This window comes from Eumetopias jubatus, unplaced genomic scaffold (assembly GCF_037043125.1).
Source record: "Eumetopias jubatus isolate StellerSeaLion01/CBP00866 unplaced genomic scaffold, mEumJub1_p1.0 scaffold_13, whole genome shotgun sequence".
NCBI lineage: Eukaryota > Metazoa > Chordata > Mammalia > Carnivora > Otariidae > Eumetopias > Eumetopias jubatus.
In genome coordinates, this window is record NW_028274819.1 from 44917193 (window position 1) to 44934578 (window position 17386).

The window sequence follows — 17386 nt, forward strand, 5'->3', positions numbered from 1 at the left end:
AGTGGGGTGTCAGGGGTGGGGGTGGGAAAGAAGGATGAAGAACTCGAATAGGGACTGGCAAACCTTCTGGAAAGGGCCACGCAGTAACTGCCTAGGCTCTGTAGGCCAGAAGGTCTTGATCCCAACTGCTCAGCTCTGCCACTGTAGCTTGAAAGCAGCCACAGACAATGTGGAGATGAATGGGTGTAGCTGTGTTCCAATAAAGTTATGTTTACAAAAACAGGCGAGGAGCTGTTACTTATCCCACAGGCACCTGGTCTAGACTGCCGTCCCTGGAGTCCAGCATCTCACTGGCAAAGCCTTGGTTTCGGGTTTGGATTTCAGGTCATTGAGTTTCAAGTAAGTGGCCAGTTTCATTTCTTACAGAATCCAGATCTCAGGGTTGGAGGGGACTTGAGAACTTCAACCTCTGTCTTTGAGACCATAAACTAGAAACCACAGCAAGTGATTTACCCTATCCCCTACAGACACTTTTCCACTAGTGAATACTCTTAGGAAATGGAAGGTGCTGGGGTGGCTCAGCTACACCTGGAAAGTAGCCTCGCAGGAGGAGGAGGAGGGCAACTGTTCCACCGCCTTTGAAAGCAACGGGCGATGAACAGCGGGTCCAGGCCCTCTCAGCTAGTAGGTTTCTCCGCATAGGACATTAACAGAGAAAGCCTTAGAACTGTAAACCTGCACACACGCTCGTCAGGCTGAGGGAGCTCAGGAAAGGAAGGAATGGCCTGGCGGGGAAGCCCGCGTACGGTGGCAGCTGTGTGACCACCAGGCCCTTAGCTTCTACAGGGACGAATGCAGCTTCCGGGTTCCCCAGGCGGCCCGCTCCCAAGTGCTCAGCAGTCCTCTGGCCATTGGCCTCTGCTGCCTGGTTCTGTAGACTTGGGAGTGAATAAGCTTTCTCTCTCCAGGATCATAAGCTCCTCAAAGGCAGGATACAACTATATGCCATGCACTCTCAGCGCACACAGATGGGTACTAATCACTTACTAAATTGCTGTCTCCCATCTTCCTTTACTTATGTCTAGGAAACCACTATTTTCCTGGGTTTCCCATCTTGGCATTGCCTTTTCATTGTTACTTCATCTTCTAGTCCTTCAATTACTGATTTTTCTTTGCGACAGTATCATCACTGAGGGATGGGCCTCATTCCTGGGTTATGAAGCATGTTCACCTTCATCTCTTCCTATTCCAATCCAACTTCCATATGTTTATTAGCATTAACATAATAATGTTATTAACAACATTTTGGACAGCTGTTCAGCATCCTACAATGAATGGGCTCTTACAATTTTTTTCCTGTCTAAACTTCTCAGCATTTTTTATTAGGATTCTTGGCAATCTCCCTTCCTTGCTTCAGCTCACACACTCTCCCTTTTTTCTATTATCATAAAGAAAACAGACTTCTCAACCATCGTAAGATCCTTGAGGTCAAGGATGGTTTTACACCGTTCTTGGATGGTTTCAAGCAAGGCACAGAGTATGTCTGTGGTGGCCAGTAAGAATCTGATTATCACTACACACTGCCCTGACATGTTCCTGAAGTAGACCCAAGGGGTCCTAGCCACCATTCCCACAGGGTTGGAACAGAACTGTCCTGCCTACTGGGATAAGAGCCCCTCTATGGCCCAAGTAGAACACAAGAGCAGCTTTCAATTCTGAGAGAATCAATCCAGTGGCGGCAGGGAATAATTTTTCCCTTTTCTTATTATGTTCCGTTAAGTGTGCATTCCTAAGGGCCTGGTTACTACCCTCTCCATCCCCCAAATTCAGATGAACATGTAACTGCTTCCCTCTTAATCACTACTCTTAAAGACTCAGATTTAAACAACAAGTTTTGAGCACTCACCATATGTCAGTTTCTGTTCTAGAAATGTTCCTGAGACCTCTCACACTCCTAAAGCAATCCTTGAGAGATAGTTATTACCCGCCTTTTATGGCTTAACTCAACAGAGACCAGAAGTTAAGTGAATCTCTTAAGCACAGCCAAGTAGAGGCCCAGAACTCAAACCCAAGTAAACTACTTCCCCTCTCTTACGTATGGAAAAGAAGCCCTCTCAAGAGAGCTTCTGCTTGGTCTCTATTACTAAAGCCAGGCAGCTTTTTGACTAGAAGCAGCTAATGCTTTGTTAAGGCCCAGATCACTGTCACCGCTCCTGCAGTCCTGCATTGTTAGTGTTCATCCATCCTCATTAGCTCCTTGAGTCACAAAACAAAGTAATAAGAAAAGTGAGTCTCCCAAAGCATTCCCTTTAACTCTGGCCTGTTTGGGTTTCACTCTTTAAAGCAAGATTTCTCAATCTCGGCACTACTGGCATTTTGGACTGGAAAGTTCTTTGTTGGGGGTGGGGGAAATGGGAGGGAGGCTGCCCTGTGTACTACACGATGTGTAACAAGCAGCATCCCTGGTCTCTATCCACTGGAATGTTTAACAGCAACATCCTACCCGGTATGACAACCACAAATGTCTCCAGATACTACAAAACATCCCTTGAGGGGTAAAATGCCCTGGGTAGAGAACCACTGGTTTAAGGGTGCAACTAGAAGGTGTTACTTGCCTGTGGATCTCCATGATTTCTTCAGCAATCATTCGACCTATTTTGCCTGCCCCAGCCCTGGTTCCCCCTGGAATCCCTGGAACAGTGGGGTGGGTCCTCTTTGGGCCACCTACAACAAAGGAATCTGAGAGTGGGAAAGGGCAACCGAGGAAGAAATGCTATTATGAGTTAAAACCAGTTCATCTTGTGATCCACTTGAAGTTCAACCTTCGGGTTACGCCCTTAGGGGCAACAGCGCAGCTCGTCAGGAAAAGGCATTCCAGCAGAAGGCTCAAGTCTGCGTCCAGGATCAGAGACCAAAGCAAAGCATCTAATTCCCCTCCTGCACTCAACATCTGTTTCCTGACCACCACCGTATGCAAGCCAGGGTCACGGAGGTAAGTCAGCAAGCTCTGCCCTCAAGGAGCTCACAGTCTAACAGGGAGACAGACAAGATGAACAATGGCTGGAGCCAAGTGCAGTAAGCTTTACCGGTAAGCCCAAGGCACCCAACTCCTCCAGGGCCAGGTGCAGCTTCCTGGGAAAGTTTAACTCTGAGCTGAGTCTTGAGAGAGGATGAGAAATTAGCTTGGCAGAGAGGCGAGGAGGGGAAGGCATTCCACCCACAGCCGCCAATATACGCAAGAGCACTGAGGGGGGACGAAACTTGGGAGACTACTCCCAAGAGATTCCTCGTGAATGATGAAGGAGTGACAGATGACACCGCAGGAGCTACCCATCTGATCATGAAAGGCCCTGGATACTGTACTAACGGATTTGGGCAGGATCCCGAGGATAAGGGGTGCCAAAGCACTTCCCACAGAAAAGGCACTTAGACTGGGTTACTGCAAAGTCCACTGCACGGAGAACGAATGACAGTGGAGAAAGGGGGCTGGGTGGGGGAGGGAGGCTAGGGTTAGAGAACTCTCTGCAGTGATCCAGGCGACAGATGGGAGGGAAACGGAGAAGTCTAACAGGTAGAAGGGACAGGATTTCGTGTTCAGAGAGAACGGGTGAGAAGGAGGAGTCAAGGTTTCTGGCTTAAGCAACCAGAGGAGCGCAGAGACTGGGTTTGGAGAGGCTGAATTTCAGGTGCTTTTGAGACTCCAGGTGGCTCTGTCCAGGAGGTGGCTGGAGAGACAGACCTAGAGCTCTGGAGACAGAGACCGGATGTAGGAGTCCCTGGCGGAGACGGGACTGAGGGAAGCCATGCAAGCAGAGGTGGTCCCGTGGAAGGATGAGTCAAGTGCAGAGCAGGGGCTGGGGCCGGGAGGGAGCCCCGCTCCGTATGGCACATAGCCCAGTGCTGACAGACACCCTCCGCCCACCACTGGAGCCAGCGACAGTCACCAAAAGGCACCATGTCCCAGTCACCGGGCAACATGGAGGAAGGCCCAAGAGGAGCAGGGAGTTTGCTGTTTCAAGGGTTTCCAGGGTCCAGGCAGCCTCAGGAAAAGCAAAAATTGAGCTTCCCGTATTCCAGGCTCAGCAGAGAATATGAGAGGACAATGTCCTTAGTGCTCATCCCCTGGGGCCTCCTTTCTTACATGGGGGCTGGGGACACCAGCTACTTGGGGACAGGGTATGCTGGCCACAAGCGGCTTCTCACGGGCAAGCCCCGATGCCCCTGCAGCCCATAGTTACCTTCTCCAGAGGGCAGCATGCTGTCCATGCTGTGGGGGGACGCTGTGAGCTGCGGGAAGGCTGGGTCCCCGCCTTCCAGGACGTTGGCTCTGTGAACATCCCAGCAATAAGGAAACATGAGTCAGGCCTGCTCAGAACCGTGCACCTTTCACCTTGGCCAAGGTGTCCGGTGTCCACTCTGGACCTGGACAGGCCAGAAAAGGAAGTGTCTGTCTGAGTGGCTCAGCAGGGCTCCTCGCTGTTTCAGGACGGGACGGGCAGCATCCCGGCCTTGGGCCGCACTGCCTGCCTGGGCCTTCCTGGTCCGTATGGGACACACGGTCCGGCAGAGAAGGGGACCGCAGCCGCGCGCGGCCCTCGCTACAAGGCCTCCTCCCCCACCAGTCTGCAGGGGCACCACGCCCTGCCCCCCCCAACTCGGCTCCAGCCACGGGGGCTGGGTCTGGACACCACGGGGAAGGAGATGTGCGGAGCAGTTCTGGCCAAGGAGCAGGTCCTTCCCTTCTCGCCTAGCAGGGGGCCGAGCCTGAGGCAGGCTTCTGGCCACCAGCACTGGGGCCGCCTGCCTGGCGGGCACAGACACCCGGCCATCTGCAGCCCGGGCTGGTCTGAACGGGCACCTGGGCGAGCCTCTCACCAACCGTCAACCCTTCCGTCCACGGCAGCACCAGGGGCACCCAGGGTGCCGGGCTGCCGGGATTCAAACGGTAACTGCTGTACTGGGCAGGAAACGCTGCTGTCTCTGGGAGCAACTCCACAAGCCAGGGGCCTGCGCGGTCTCCGTGTGGAAGCGTGTTCTTTGTTAACAACCCTGTGGGCTTCTGCCAACCCTGAGGCTTCAGAGGGTATCAGCAAGCTAGTGGTGAAGGCTGGGATACTCGCTGCCGCCCGCGCCCGCTTTCCCAGGGAGACAGCCCCAGGCATCTAGATCTCTGAAGCAAGGGAGCTTCTGATACGGGGAAAACACTTACAAAACAACAGTGTTGGTTGAGACAATGTATTCGACTTCCTTGGTCCAAGGGTTCATGAAACTGAACCATCGACTCCGCAGCGTGATGAAAGAACCATCTTTGATTTTAAACTTATAGCAGTTAGTCGTAATCTTTTCTCTCGTCTGTAAAACTGAAAATGCAAAGAAGCCATGAATATGGTTCCCGCAGGCCAACATACAAAACCAGCCAAATCCTAAATGTGCCAAGGTTCCAGAGCCATCACTGTGTCATCAGACGGGGGCGCGGGCCCTCGGAGAATGGGTTGTTTCCGAGGGCTTCGTTCGGAGCCTTTCGGTTCATGTGGGAGTCGCTTGCTGTTGTTCAGTGTATGAAACGAAGGCTATCGACATCAGACTGGGACGAGCTTTCAAGGGAGCAACAAACGTCCCGGGGGCCCGCGTCCTTTCCCCATCCCAAAGCCTGATGGCGGAACAGCATTTTTAGGACTTCTGAATCCAGGGAGGGTCACCCACCTAGTCAAACTTCATTCTTCCATGTCACAAACATGTAACCGGCACCTTTCACGGGCCGGGCACTGGAGAGAGAGGGGAGACAGCACGCGGCCCCTGCCCTCAGGAGAGGAACGTGAGAGGCAGCCATGCAGAGGAAGAGATCAGAGCCTCGAGGGAGGAGTACAGGTGTGTGGACAGGAGGGAGGGAAGGACCCAGCAGTGCCTGGCGCGTGGCATGCCCTGGTGGGGGCAGGAAGTGAGGAGATGTCCCCGATGCCTCTGCAAGTGGGGGGTGGGGGGGTGGGGAGGTGAAGCTGGGGAGGGGGGTCCGGGTCAGGAGGTGGAAGGTCTTGAATGCTGGTCAAAGGTTTTAAGGCAGGAGGTTTAAGGAAGGATGGCACATTATCAAGCTTAATCCATTGGGGTGTAAACAGGACAACTATGGAACATGGAAGGTGGAAGGTGGGGCAGAAGGGGGCCTGCTAGGAGTCTCTCACAATTACCGGCTGGGCACAAGGGCCTGAACTAGGGGTACGGTAGCAGAGGTGCAAGAAGGGGCCTCTTTGGAAACGCACGTCTGGGTGAATGAACGAGGGAAGGGCTCAGTACTGGCTCCTCTCTCGGGAGGCTGGTTACGTGCCCGCGCCGTAAGTCAAGAGGGAAATACAGGAAGCACGGCAGGATTTTATGGAAAAGAGAATCAGATCTGTTTGAGCCACACCAAATCTTTACAGGGTCCGTGTAACAAGAACAAGAGATGCTTTCCAGAAACCGTGCTGTCCTATGTACAAGAAACTGCTAGACAGTCTGAGGTGGGTTCACTGTGAGGGGATAAACGGGGCCCGGGAACATCAGCCTCTTCTCAGACATGTTTTGGCCTGAAGACTCCTGGCCTGGCTGACTCCCACATCACTGGGGGCAGATTTCTCTGGAACCTTTATGTGGACTAGTTTCAAAGCAGGGGGACACCTTAAAGTGAAGACCTTTTGTACCCGCCCAGCTTACCTTGCCTATGACATTCTGCGAGATGTCCTATGTCATCTTGGTGAAAATATTCATAACATGATGTGCCTAGAAGTTCTTGTGGTAAATATGCCAAAATAGCTGTTGCCCTAGAATTTTTTAAAAAAAGAAAGTTATTCAGACAATTAACAGCATCTCTGCAGTGGATGAACCCCAATGTGCTGATCAGAACAAGGTCCAAGCTGGGTGGATGTATTTTTTTCGTGCAACTGAACTTTACCAACACTCTAAAAACAGAGGGAAGAGAAAGAAAAGAAGGCTCTCAAAGGAGTCGTTATCCCAAGAAAGGAGACTTAAAAATGGTAACTATAGTAGTCAGATAAAAATGTGATAGAAACCCAAACCTCAGGGCAAAGCTTCTCCATTACTTTTTTTTTTTTTTTTTAATCAAATGGCCAAACATCAGAAGCTCCAGTGGCGGGGGCCATAAGGGCCTTGAAAAGTGGCGGCGCCCTTTTCCTGCATGTAGCAACTATTTCTAATAGCCAGAAAACTTATCAGCCTGTGAGTATTCTCCAGGAGGCCACAGACAGCAAACTGGGCACATCAGGGTCCTCAGCTCAGGTCTACTACCACTCTGCTGTGAATGGGAGGCGGCCGGTCTTCAGTTGGGGCCCCAGGTCCTCACCCAGAAAAATGGGACTAGACTAGATCAGTGTTGCCAACGGAGCTTTCTGCAATGGCGATGTTCTCGATCTGTGCCATTAGCCTCACATAGCTAAAGAGTACCCGCAATATGGCTAGTGAGCCGGAGGAACTTCTAGCTTAGTTTTAACCAAGACTTGAATAGCCGGATGAGATTACCATAGCCAAAGACCATTGCATCGGACAGCTCAGGACTAGGTCATCTTTTCCAAGTCCTACGTTCCAGAATTTCAATCACAGCCATGTTTCTGAACGTTCTACACACATTCAGACAGCAGCATCCTATGCCTACCATTTCTCTCCTGGCCACGGACATCGAACCACAATGTCACCTACTTAGCTGTCTCTACGTGCCAAAGAGTGTTAAAGACAAAATCTCTGTATATACGATGATATTCCGAAGGGTCTCATTTTTTAGCAGAGATCCCCATTGCTTCCTTCTCTCTTTACCCTGATGGCCCAGCCTGCTCTGCTTTACTCAGAGGTGAAAATCTTATATGGTCAGTGTTCACGGGTAGCACGCAGACTCTCACCTCTGGTCTACAAAAACAAACTTCCCGTCTATCGCGTGCCGAGACACATACTCCATAGACTTCACCCTGATTTCCCCATTCACCGGCTGTGGAACCACGTGCGAATGCAGGCGTCCGATGGCGACGAGACAGCTGAGGTTACAGCCCTCGTTGTCCGGTTCGCTGTCCTCGTCCAGCCCCATCTTTGTGGGCGGCCAGCTCTTCAGGTACCCTGTGCTGTGGATGGTGCAGAAGCTCTTTCGATCTGCTAGAAAGCAAAGTCCGCGGTCAGTGTCAGGCTGGGGGCAAGCAGGCTCGCCAGCCTGGGGCGGGCTGGGATGCGGGAAGGGAGTCAAACGATAAAGAAGCTTTGCTCTCCGGATGGGGGACTCGAGAGAGAGAGAGGAAGGCACGGCAGTGGGCCGCTATCATCCAGTGTCATCCGTGCAGGGCTGGACTGGTCATGCCAAGAGCGTCACGTATACCAAGGAAGGAGTAGCTCAGTCTACCTGGGGAGAGGAGGGCTGCCCAGGAAAACCAGGCAGGAGGTGGATCAAAAAGGATGAGCACTGGCTAAGGGACTAGAATGGGCGAAGGTCGAGAAGGTACAAAGCGCGGAGGCGCATCCAGTACGAGAAACAACGGAGGGCTCAGCGTGGTTGAAGTGGAAAGGGGGCGCCTGGGCGGGGCTGGACACAGAGCTGGAAAGGCAAGGGGGCACAGATGACTGGGGTCTTAGAATATTTGCTAACAAACGTGTGTTTCTCAGACAGGGAATGGGGAGCTTCCAAAGGCACATAAGTGGGGAAACAGCGAAAGCAAATGGTGCTTTGGACACTCCAGGAGCAGAGCGCTAGGGAAACTGGATGGGTAAGGAGCAGGAGGAAGACAAGCCTGAGCGGGGACGGCAACAGATGAGGAGGGCTGTGCTCTGGTACTGCAGAGGGCGAGGCAGCGGGGAGGCACGTGGGACAAGCTTCTGGGAACTCTTGAGATTTGGTATGGGTATCAAGACACTTGGTGCGAAAGAAAATGAAGGGGACCCCAACTTTTTTGGATTGCATGCTTGTTGCTCCCGGACTCAGGGAAGAGAGAACAGAGAGTATGCTGTAGAGAAGAGGGAGGATTTCACTTGGGGACACATTCAGTGTGGAACCACCTGTGGATTTCAACAATAAACACATCCTTACAGAGTGTTTATGAAGCGGCGGGTCTGTGCTAGTTATTGGGAAACTGGGAAACCCATCAGATGCGCCAGCATGGAGTTTCTAGCCCCTGTGCGGAGACAGACGTCAAACAAGTAACCTGAGGGGGTGAGCGGCAGCCCCGGACGCCCAGCTCTAAAGGACCAGCTGGCTGAAGGGAGCTGGGGGGGCGGGGGGGGCGGGGCCAGCATGGACGGACGGAGACCTGGGGCAGAAAGGGGGGCGAGGCATGGACAGGAAGTCAGCACAGCTGAGCACACGGAGTGGCGGGGGGCGGAGGGTGCACGATCATGGACTCTCCGCTTCTCTCCAAGAGCAGCGGGGAACGCTGCAGGGTTTTAAACAGGGAGCCGACAGAAAGCTGTGCTTCAAAAAGATCATTCTGGCTGTCGTGTGGGGAGATGGCAAGTGTGAGGAGCCGCGGTGAGCGCACAGGGGGGCCGGGGTCCGAGTGATACGGTAAACAAGGAGGTGGATACACACAGTCTTCGTCACCGGAGTGGGAGACAGAGTGAATCGGGCTGAGGGTGCCTCCCCAGCTTCCAGTATGTGCAACTGGGTGGCGCGGAGGAGCTCGGGTGGTCACTCTTACACAGATCATGTTTGAGGTGCCCCTGAGGATAGCGGAGCAGGCAGATGTAAGAAGAAGTGGGTTTACGGATCCGGAGCTCAAAGGAGAAGTCTGGGCCAGAAATATAAACTTGGGCGTTACTGGCATATACGGGAAACGGCAAGCTACGGGAGCAGATGACATCACCTAAGGGTCAAGTGTGGATAGAAAGGTGGCTCAGGACAGATGAGGAGCCAGCAAAAGGAAGTCGGGAGAGGGCCCTACTGTGGCAGAGGCTGGGAGAGACGAGAAGAGTGAGGTTTCGTGGAGTCCTGGGGGAAAAAATACTTTAAGATGGAAGAAAAATGAGGTGTCCGTTGTGTCTAGCAACGTGACAGTCCTGGGTGAACTGAGCAAGAGTCATTTCAGTGGATGGGCGGGATGCTCGGAGTGGCTGGCACTGGGCTGAGGGCAGTCCTTCTCAACCACTTTAAAACAGACCGGATTTACACGGAGGAAGCTTTCCCACGAATCGCTGTCAGAGTGACAACCACCAGGGCTTCCCAATCTCTCCTGCTCCCCAAAGGCCCTACCCTGTAGGGGGAGAATGGTACTGGCTGCAGTCCTGGGGTCTGCAAGGGACCACCGACCCCATGCCCTGCTGAGCCCCCCAGTGCACAAAGCCAGCCTCCCCTGTATTAGGATTTTATTATTTGTTTTTTTAAAGATTTTATTTGTGAGAGAGAGAGCGAGCGAGAAAGAGCGCACGCACAGGAGGGACAGGGAGAGAGAATCTGAAGCTGACTCCATTCTGAGCGCCAGAGCCCGACGTGGGGCTCGATCCCACGACCGAAAGCTCATGACCTGAGCTGAAACCGAGAGTCGGACGCTTCACAGACTGAGCCATCCAGGAGCCCCCCTGCCTCACTGTATTAAGATTTTAAAGAAGTGAAGTGGTTACCTTTTTTCTTTGAGCAGGTAGAGGGGAAATCCTTGTCTTCCACCTTTACTGAAGGCCTGTTACACTTCATCCTACAGAAGAAAGAACGTCGTGCTCCAGAACATAATCGAGATGGCCCAGGGGTTATATCTGTTTTAACTGGAAGTCCAGCTGCAAATCAATACACAAAATGTGATAAACTGAGAGTAGTACTGTCTGTCAGGAGGGGGAGTGTGACCTTGAAGAAAGCCTCTTCTTTCCTGCCTCACTGTTCTATAATGACCACACCATTCCTCCTCAGTGTAGGCCATAAAAGATGCAACGTGGGGAAGTGGGCTGTCCGTCTGGAAAGGTTTCCAGATCACGGAGAATGCAGCTACTGGTAGGAGGAGCAGGACCGTAATCCTGCTATGAACGCTGGCTACTGGTCTACAGACCGTGTCCAGGGATGACACACGCCCACCATGGGGGCGACCATCAGAGGAGGGGCCGCTGCCCGGGGCTCCTGCTCGGTGTCCCCCCTCCGGCCTACCTCCCACAGCCACCCCCGGGATCGGGATGCGCCCGGGCCCGCCGTCCCTGCCCCTGCTCGGTTTGCTCCAGCCACAGAGCGGGTGCTACACCTGTGTGTCCATCCGGAAATCGTTTTCCCTGCTCTGTTCATCTCTTCATGGCCTGGCACACAGTAATCACCCTTTCAGACGCACCTCAGCTGTCACCTACTCGGGGATGCCTGTCCTCGCACCCACACGAGAATGAGTCGTCTGTTCTCGATGCCTGGTGCGATTTCTAGGGCAGTACCTAGTACGCAGGGTGCTGTCTCCTGGTCTCCCTGACTATATGGTGAGAGCCTTAAAGGCAAGAACCAAACATCACCTTCTTCTTCTCATGTCACTGCCAAAAACTGCCAGGGCCAGACTATAAAAGGCAACAGGTACCAGGGGCTGTGTTGAACTTTTAGGAACTTAATGAAAATATCACAATACTGACAATCGTGCCTATTGTGTGCCAGGAACTGCCCCGCGGGCTTTATGTATGTTAATATATTTAATCCTCATAACTACCCAATGAAACAGGTACTATTTTGCAGATAAGGAAACGGAGGCACAGAGAGGTTAAGTAACTTGCTCAAGGTCACACAGCTGGAAAAAATCAGGGAACCAGGAAGTGCGCCTGGCAATCTGCCTCCAGACTCCACCACAGTCTTAGCTGCTGGAGCCACAGGACTGGTGGGAGGAGGGCTACAGGACCTCACTCCGGAGGCACGGAGGGCGGGTGGGGTGGGGGAGGCCGTGAACGGTGGTTCCGCGGCTAAAGAAGGAAGCCAGGAAGGGGAGCCGACTAACGAGGAACCACTTTGGCCAAAGGAACTTTTATGTTTCATGTTTTCTTACTTTTATCTTAGGAGGCTGCATGTGTGTAACTCAGGTAAACCGAGGGAATTTTTTTCGGGGGGAACCAGTCAAACTGGCGTGAGCCCTTGAAACTCAGGAGCATACAAGTGGGAAGTTCTAGATTCTGGGCGGGGGGAGAAAAAAAGACTAAAAACCAGAAAGAATCAAAGTAGCTGTTTTTCCTCTCACTGGATTTGGACATTGAGTTGTTGCTTCTTTATGTGAAACAAAACAAACAAATAGGAAGGAAGGTGAAGGACTGACTTGAGCCAAAGAGAGCACCTGTGACCCAGATAAAGGGCAGAGAGGAGGGGGGCCAGAGGCCGAGCGCGGGGGCCACAAGTGGCTGTCTTCGCTCGCGGTCAGAGGGAGCCCCGAGGACGCAGCCGCAGCCTTCTCCTGGACTCACTTTTTGCATCTATGAGCCGCTCCCGGGGTGCTGTGTCTGAGGACGAGAGCTGTTCCTTCACTTTGGCGATGTCTTTAGGGTGCAGGTAGTCAAACAAACTCTGACCGATCAGATCATTCTGAGGGGATGAAGCACGGAAACGAGTCAACGGCGCGTGGAACAGAACTTACCCAGCAGGTTGCTTTGCCTTTATTTTGTCTTTCTAAGCAGGAGAATTTCAAAGATTTCCCATGTGAACATGTACACCTATCCAATCACTCTGCCTAGATATAGACACAGGGAACGAGGCATTGGGAGTTTGGTTTTGATAACACATGAGGGGAAAAGGGCTTAATTATATTGATACTTCTATAAACAGTTCATGCTCCTTGAGGGCAGGAATCTTTCAGCTGCACACGTTCCCTTTGACTGATTTCTGATGCCCACGAAAGCCCTTCTAGGGACACAGGGCGTGGGTGCAGACTCTAGCCCGAGGCTCCGTGCTCTTCAGCCACGACCACCTCCATAACTTTGCTTGAAGACCAAGAAGAGCAAGACACTGTGGACACATTCAACTTACATCCCTTCAAATGTATACACGTTTTTTTGATTCTTCAATTCTGCTGCCTTACCAACTTCCCGTGCAAACACCAGTAGGTGAAGGAGTGAGTGAATGAATGGATGAGTAAAAATGTTGGGGACAGAGTAAATGAAAAACTCTGCTCTAGAAGCTTTTGGGAATGTTTATCTTATTTGATCCTATGAACAATCATAAAAGGTAGGGGTTATTAGGGTCATTTTTTTTTTTTTTTTTTTTTTTTTTAGAGGAAGCCACGGTTCAAAAGGGATACATCATCACAAACAAAGTATCGGTGGATTCCCAATTGTTTTATTCTCTGGGTATTCTCTGACCTGCCTTTCCCTGTCAGATAGCCCCTCCCGCCTCCCACCCCCCTTCAGTTGTGGCATAGTCATTGGGTAGCAACAAGAAAGTATAAAGCTGCTGATGAGATCAGTTAAACCTTCCTGTGAGGGAAACGTGGAACATATCCAAAAGTCTTTTTCTAGGGGCCCCTGGGGGGCTCAGTTGGTTAAGTGCCCGACACTTGATTTTAGCTCAGGTCATGATCTCCGGGTCGTGAGATCGAGCCCTACATTGGGCTCCGCACTGAGTGCGCGGTCTGCTTAAGATTCTCTTTCCCTCTGCCCCTCCCCACCATGCACGCATGCACACATGCTCTCACTCTCTCTCTCTCAAGAATAAATGAATCTTTAAAAAAAAAAAAAAAAGATTTTTTTTTTTTAGGTTTAAATTCATTTCTCTGTTAAGAAATGACAAATTTTCTGGAAGAAGCACTGGGTGTGTGTGGGAGGACGGTACAAGCATCTTCCATGTGACTTGTATATTATAATTATTCTAAAACGCGGGGCGACCTTTCTGGCTGCTGGGAGCCTGCCCACCACCAACCCAAACAGGAGCCATACCTGACTGTAGTTGAGGATCTTGAAGACAGACTCGGAGACAAAGAGGATCTTCCCTCGGTCACATCCTACGACAAACAAAAATCCATCTGCTGCCTAATCAGGAGAAATGGATAATCAATTTATCACACTTTAGGAAACACGATTTGTAATCACTCTGATAGCAAATAAGGACTTGGTCTGCTAAGTACCCAAAGCACAGAACTGTACTCATTGATAGTCACAGGATGCTCACAACTAATGCATCAGGAGAGGAGTAAGATGCTCTCCCAGGCAGGTCCAGACACATAGATCATCTAATGATTATAGGGGACGGTCCAACTGAAGTAATTTCTGTTACAACAGTGAATTCACTTTAAGACTTTTCCTTTGAGAGTATCAAGTCCAGAGAAGTCCTATTTTATTGCTTTAATCGTAACTATGTAGAATCACAGAATCTGAGATTGAAAGGAACCTTTAAGATCAAAACCCCCTCTCCTGTATCCTGACCACCATCTATCCTCAACTTGAACACTTCCGTTTACAGAGCATGCTCTTGAACAGTGCTTCTCAGCATGGGGAGTGGTGTGTTGTTTGTTGTTCTTATGCTCCTGGTCGGGGGGGGGGGGGGGCGCTGGATCAGGAGTCTTGTTCTCACCCCTACTCCAAATGATTTTCATGTACAAGGACTGAGAACTACTGTTCTTGACTATCATTTCTGGATCCAGGGCTGGGCTGCTTATATCCTAAGGGAGACAAGAAAAGCAAAGCAAAAATTTCTCCTACATTCTCCTTCCCTCTTCACCTTAAATACAGGTAAAAATCTAAAGTCCCAAGACAGGCATATGGATATCGAAACAGGATGCCGTCAGGCTGAAGCAGATAAACACCAGAGCTGTAGCGCCTGAGATATTAGGCTCCGTGGCCTCTGTGTGAATGCTGCCCACAGCTCTGCAGATGGTCAACCACTCAGCTCCTGCTGGGGGCCTCCCAGCGGCGGGGAGGGGGCTCCACACTCAGTCACACACTTGCATTTATGCTCAGCTCCCACAGTTCTAATTCAACATCTTTATTCACCAGTCCTTGGTCTCTTCTTGGGAAGAATCTAGAGAAACTCCAATCCCCTTCCCACAAAAGGGTCTTGGGGGATGTAATATAATTCAAAGAAGTAAGAAATGAGTTAATGTGCCAGAGGAAAACCATGGCACACGCACCAGGGCGGCCATGAAGGCGCCAGGAGGGACCGAACCACCACTGCCAAGGCTGCGCCAGGCCCCTCAGCCGGAAGGGAGCTGGGGCTGAGCTCTTCCTAAGCCAGCACAGGGGCGGGGGAGGACAGCGGAGAAGAGACTTTCCAAGCACCATCTGCTGGAAGCCTCATTCAGTCAAGAGCTAGGGTATTAATAACTTCTGCACCGCCTTGCAGGCAATCTCCCATCTCACAGAAGTGTTTTGAGGCTTTTCACGGATGAAGTGAAGTGGCACAGAAGGTGCCTCGGAAGAAGCTGCCGATGACATCCTGGAGGGAATGCTGGGCAGAGTTGGGCCTGAACCTGTGGCATCAACAAAGTGGGTCTCAACACGTCCAGGGAGAGCAAGAGGGCTCCAAAGGCCAGCGAATCATCAGTGAGGAGAGGCTCAACATGTTCTGACTCAGTTTCCCTCAGGCAGATAAACGCCACCAGGTGAAGGAGCTGGGTCCCAGGGGACAGCAGATGAGCAGAGACTAGGAGAATGCCACCAGCACCATGGGGCCACATGGAGACAGGACAGGCTCCCTCTCAGGGAAGGACAGGCTTAGTAAGGGACACAGAAGCCCTGGCGGGGTCTGCCTAGTTATCAGAAGATGGGGAGGTGGAGTACCCAGCCATCATCCACTGATCAGGCTGACTGCTCCCTGACACACCATCATGGAAGCCATTTGGAAAGCTCTCAGTAGAGAAAGCGGTCCGTCAGACGTGCACTGGGAAGGGAACACAGAAGTCCAGTTCCCGCGGCTGAACCGCTCAAACATCTGAGCGGACCCTGCCTTCTGTTGAAGCAAATTCCTGGGCACTGGGTACCTGGAAGTGGCGAGGGATTGGACCGTGCTTCGTCACCACGGACGCACGCCAGGGAGGGCAGAAGAGTTTCGTCAGGAGAGACACATCACCACTGTGTCCTACAGATGCTGGAGGACACGGAAGCACAGGAAAGGCAAACCCAAGATGAGGTATTTAGTTTAAATGGCATGAAAATCCTTGTTCCATACCCTGACAAGTGTGGGCATTGGACAGGAAATTTAGAAAAGGAGAAAGTTATTGAGCATTTGCCATTACAAAAGAAGTTTATATTTATTATATGTAAATATATATAAACATATAAACCTGTTATATATAATAGGAATTTCATATACTTATATATATATATATATATATATATATATTCATATTCAAAATAAAACACATTTGTGGAGCGCCTGGGTGGCTCAGTCGGTTAAGCATCTGCCTTCGCCTCAGGTCATGATCCCAGGGTCCTGGGATCGAGCCCCACATTGGGCTCCCTGCTCAGCGGGAAGCCTGCTTCTCCCTCTCCCTGCTGCTCTCCCTGCTTGTGCTCACACTCTCGCTGTCTCTGACAAATAAATAAAATTTTTAAAAAACAAAAAAACATCAAATTAGCAGTATGGCAATCAGGACAAGCCACAGGATTTGTGGGGCCCAGGACATAATGGGAAAAAATGCAGAGACCCTTGTTCAAACATGATGCCCTTCCAGAGGGCAAGAGCAGAGCATTGAACTCCTGGTGTGGCCCTGTGTGGCTACAGAGGCTGCCACCCGTGAAGCCGGCCCTGGTGGTTTCTCCAGAGATGCTGCAGGCACAGTCTGTACCTTAACTCCAGCAAGTCCTCCCTGAGAATAGGGATGGCTTGATGAAGGAGGATGAAGAGAGGAGTGCAGAGCTGTGCCCTGAGGGAGGCAGCCCAAGGACCATCACAGACTTGCTGGGATGCCCGGCCCCCCCACAACGTGTTTATTGTTGACTTGGATGTACCTAGAACAGTGCCACACACCCAGAACTAAGTCTCAGAAATATCTGGGGCATTAGTGAACGAAAGACATAGAAGGCATGCCTATCAGATGTACCAGTCACAAGAAGCCTTGAAGGATCACTAATGACAAACTGGAATGTAAGACCATCCAATAAATATTTTTTGACAGAAACAGAAGTTCAAAAAAACAAACCACACCTATACAGGATGGAAAAAACTTGGCCTCACAATAATCCCTAAGAGAGTGGGAGGGACGGTATTACAGTGGTCCAAAACGTGGCACTAATATGATGGCTTCTACGGCAAGGAGGGAGCCAGGCCCTTTCAACCCCAGGCCAACCAGACCACAGCTGAAGTTCTACACTGGGTCCCGAGAGTCACTTCTGAAGGAAAATCTAGCAAATCGACGTGGCTCTGGAAAGTGTGTGTGGCCAATGCTGATGGGGGACTCTTGTCCACTTCTACTGTGGAGGCTGGAAAAAATCTAAATCCTTGCCCTGAAGCTAGTGGTCATCAATTAACACCTTCCGGAGAAGCTGACATCTACTATCGGGCTTTTAGGAAGGCATATCCTTCCTTGAGAAAAGGGACAGCTGGCCCGGACACTCCCCTGCC

The 17386-nt window shown here is 51.3% G+C and overlaps 1 protein-coding gene across 8 annotated transcripts in view; it reads right to left on the reverse strand.

Moving 5' to 3' along the window:
• BMAL1 (basic helix-loop-helix ARNT like 1) overlaps nucleotides 1–17386 on the reverse strand; it is a 99899-nt gene that overhangs the window by 7073 nt on the left and 75440 nt on the right. For 5 of the 8 annotated variants that reach the window (XM_088017940.1, XM_028116760.2, XM_028116756.2 and 2 more), the window contains 8 exons: nucleotides 13765–13857; nucleotides 12301–12418; nucleotides 10519–10668; nucleotides 7824–8070; nucleotides 6628–6734; nucleotides 5150–5300; nucleotides 4179–4267; nucleotides 2556–2664 (listed from right to left, as the gene is read on the reverse strand). In XM_088017940.1, coding sequence (XP_087874066.1) covers nucleotides 2556–2664; nucleotides 4179–4267; nucleotides 5150–5300; nucleotides 6628–6734; nucleotides 7824–8070; nucleotides 10519–10668; nucleotides 12301–12418; nucleotides 13765–13857 — 1064 coding nt within the window. The remainder of the gene's footprint in view (nucleotides 1–2555; nucleotides 2665–4178; nucleotides 4268–5149; nucleotides 5301–6627; nucleotides 6735–7823; nucleotides 8071–10518; nucleotides 10669–12300; nucleotides 12419–13764; nucleotides 13858–17386) is intronic. The other 3 variants (XM_028116761.2, XM_028116759.2, XM_028116764.2) reach the window with 1 other exon arrangement.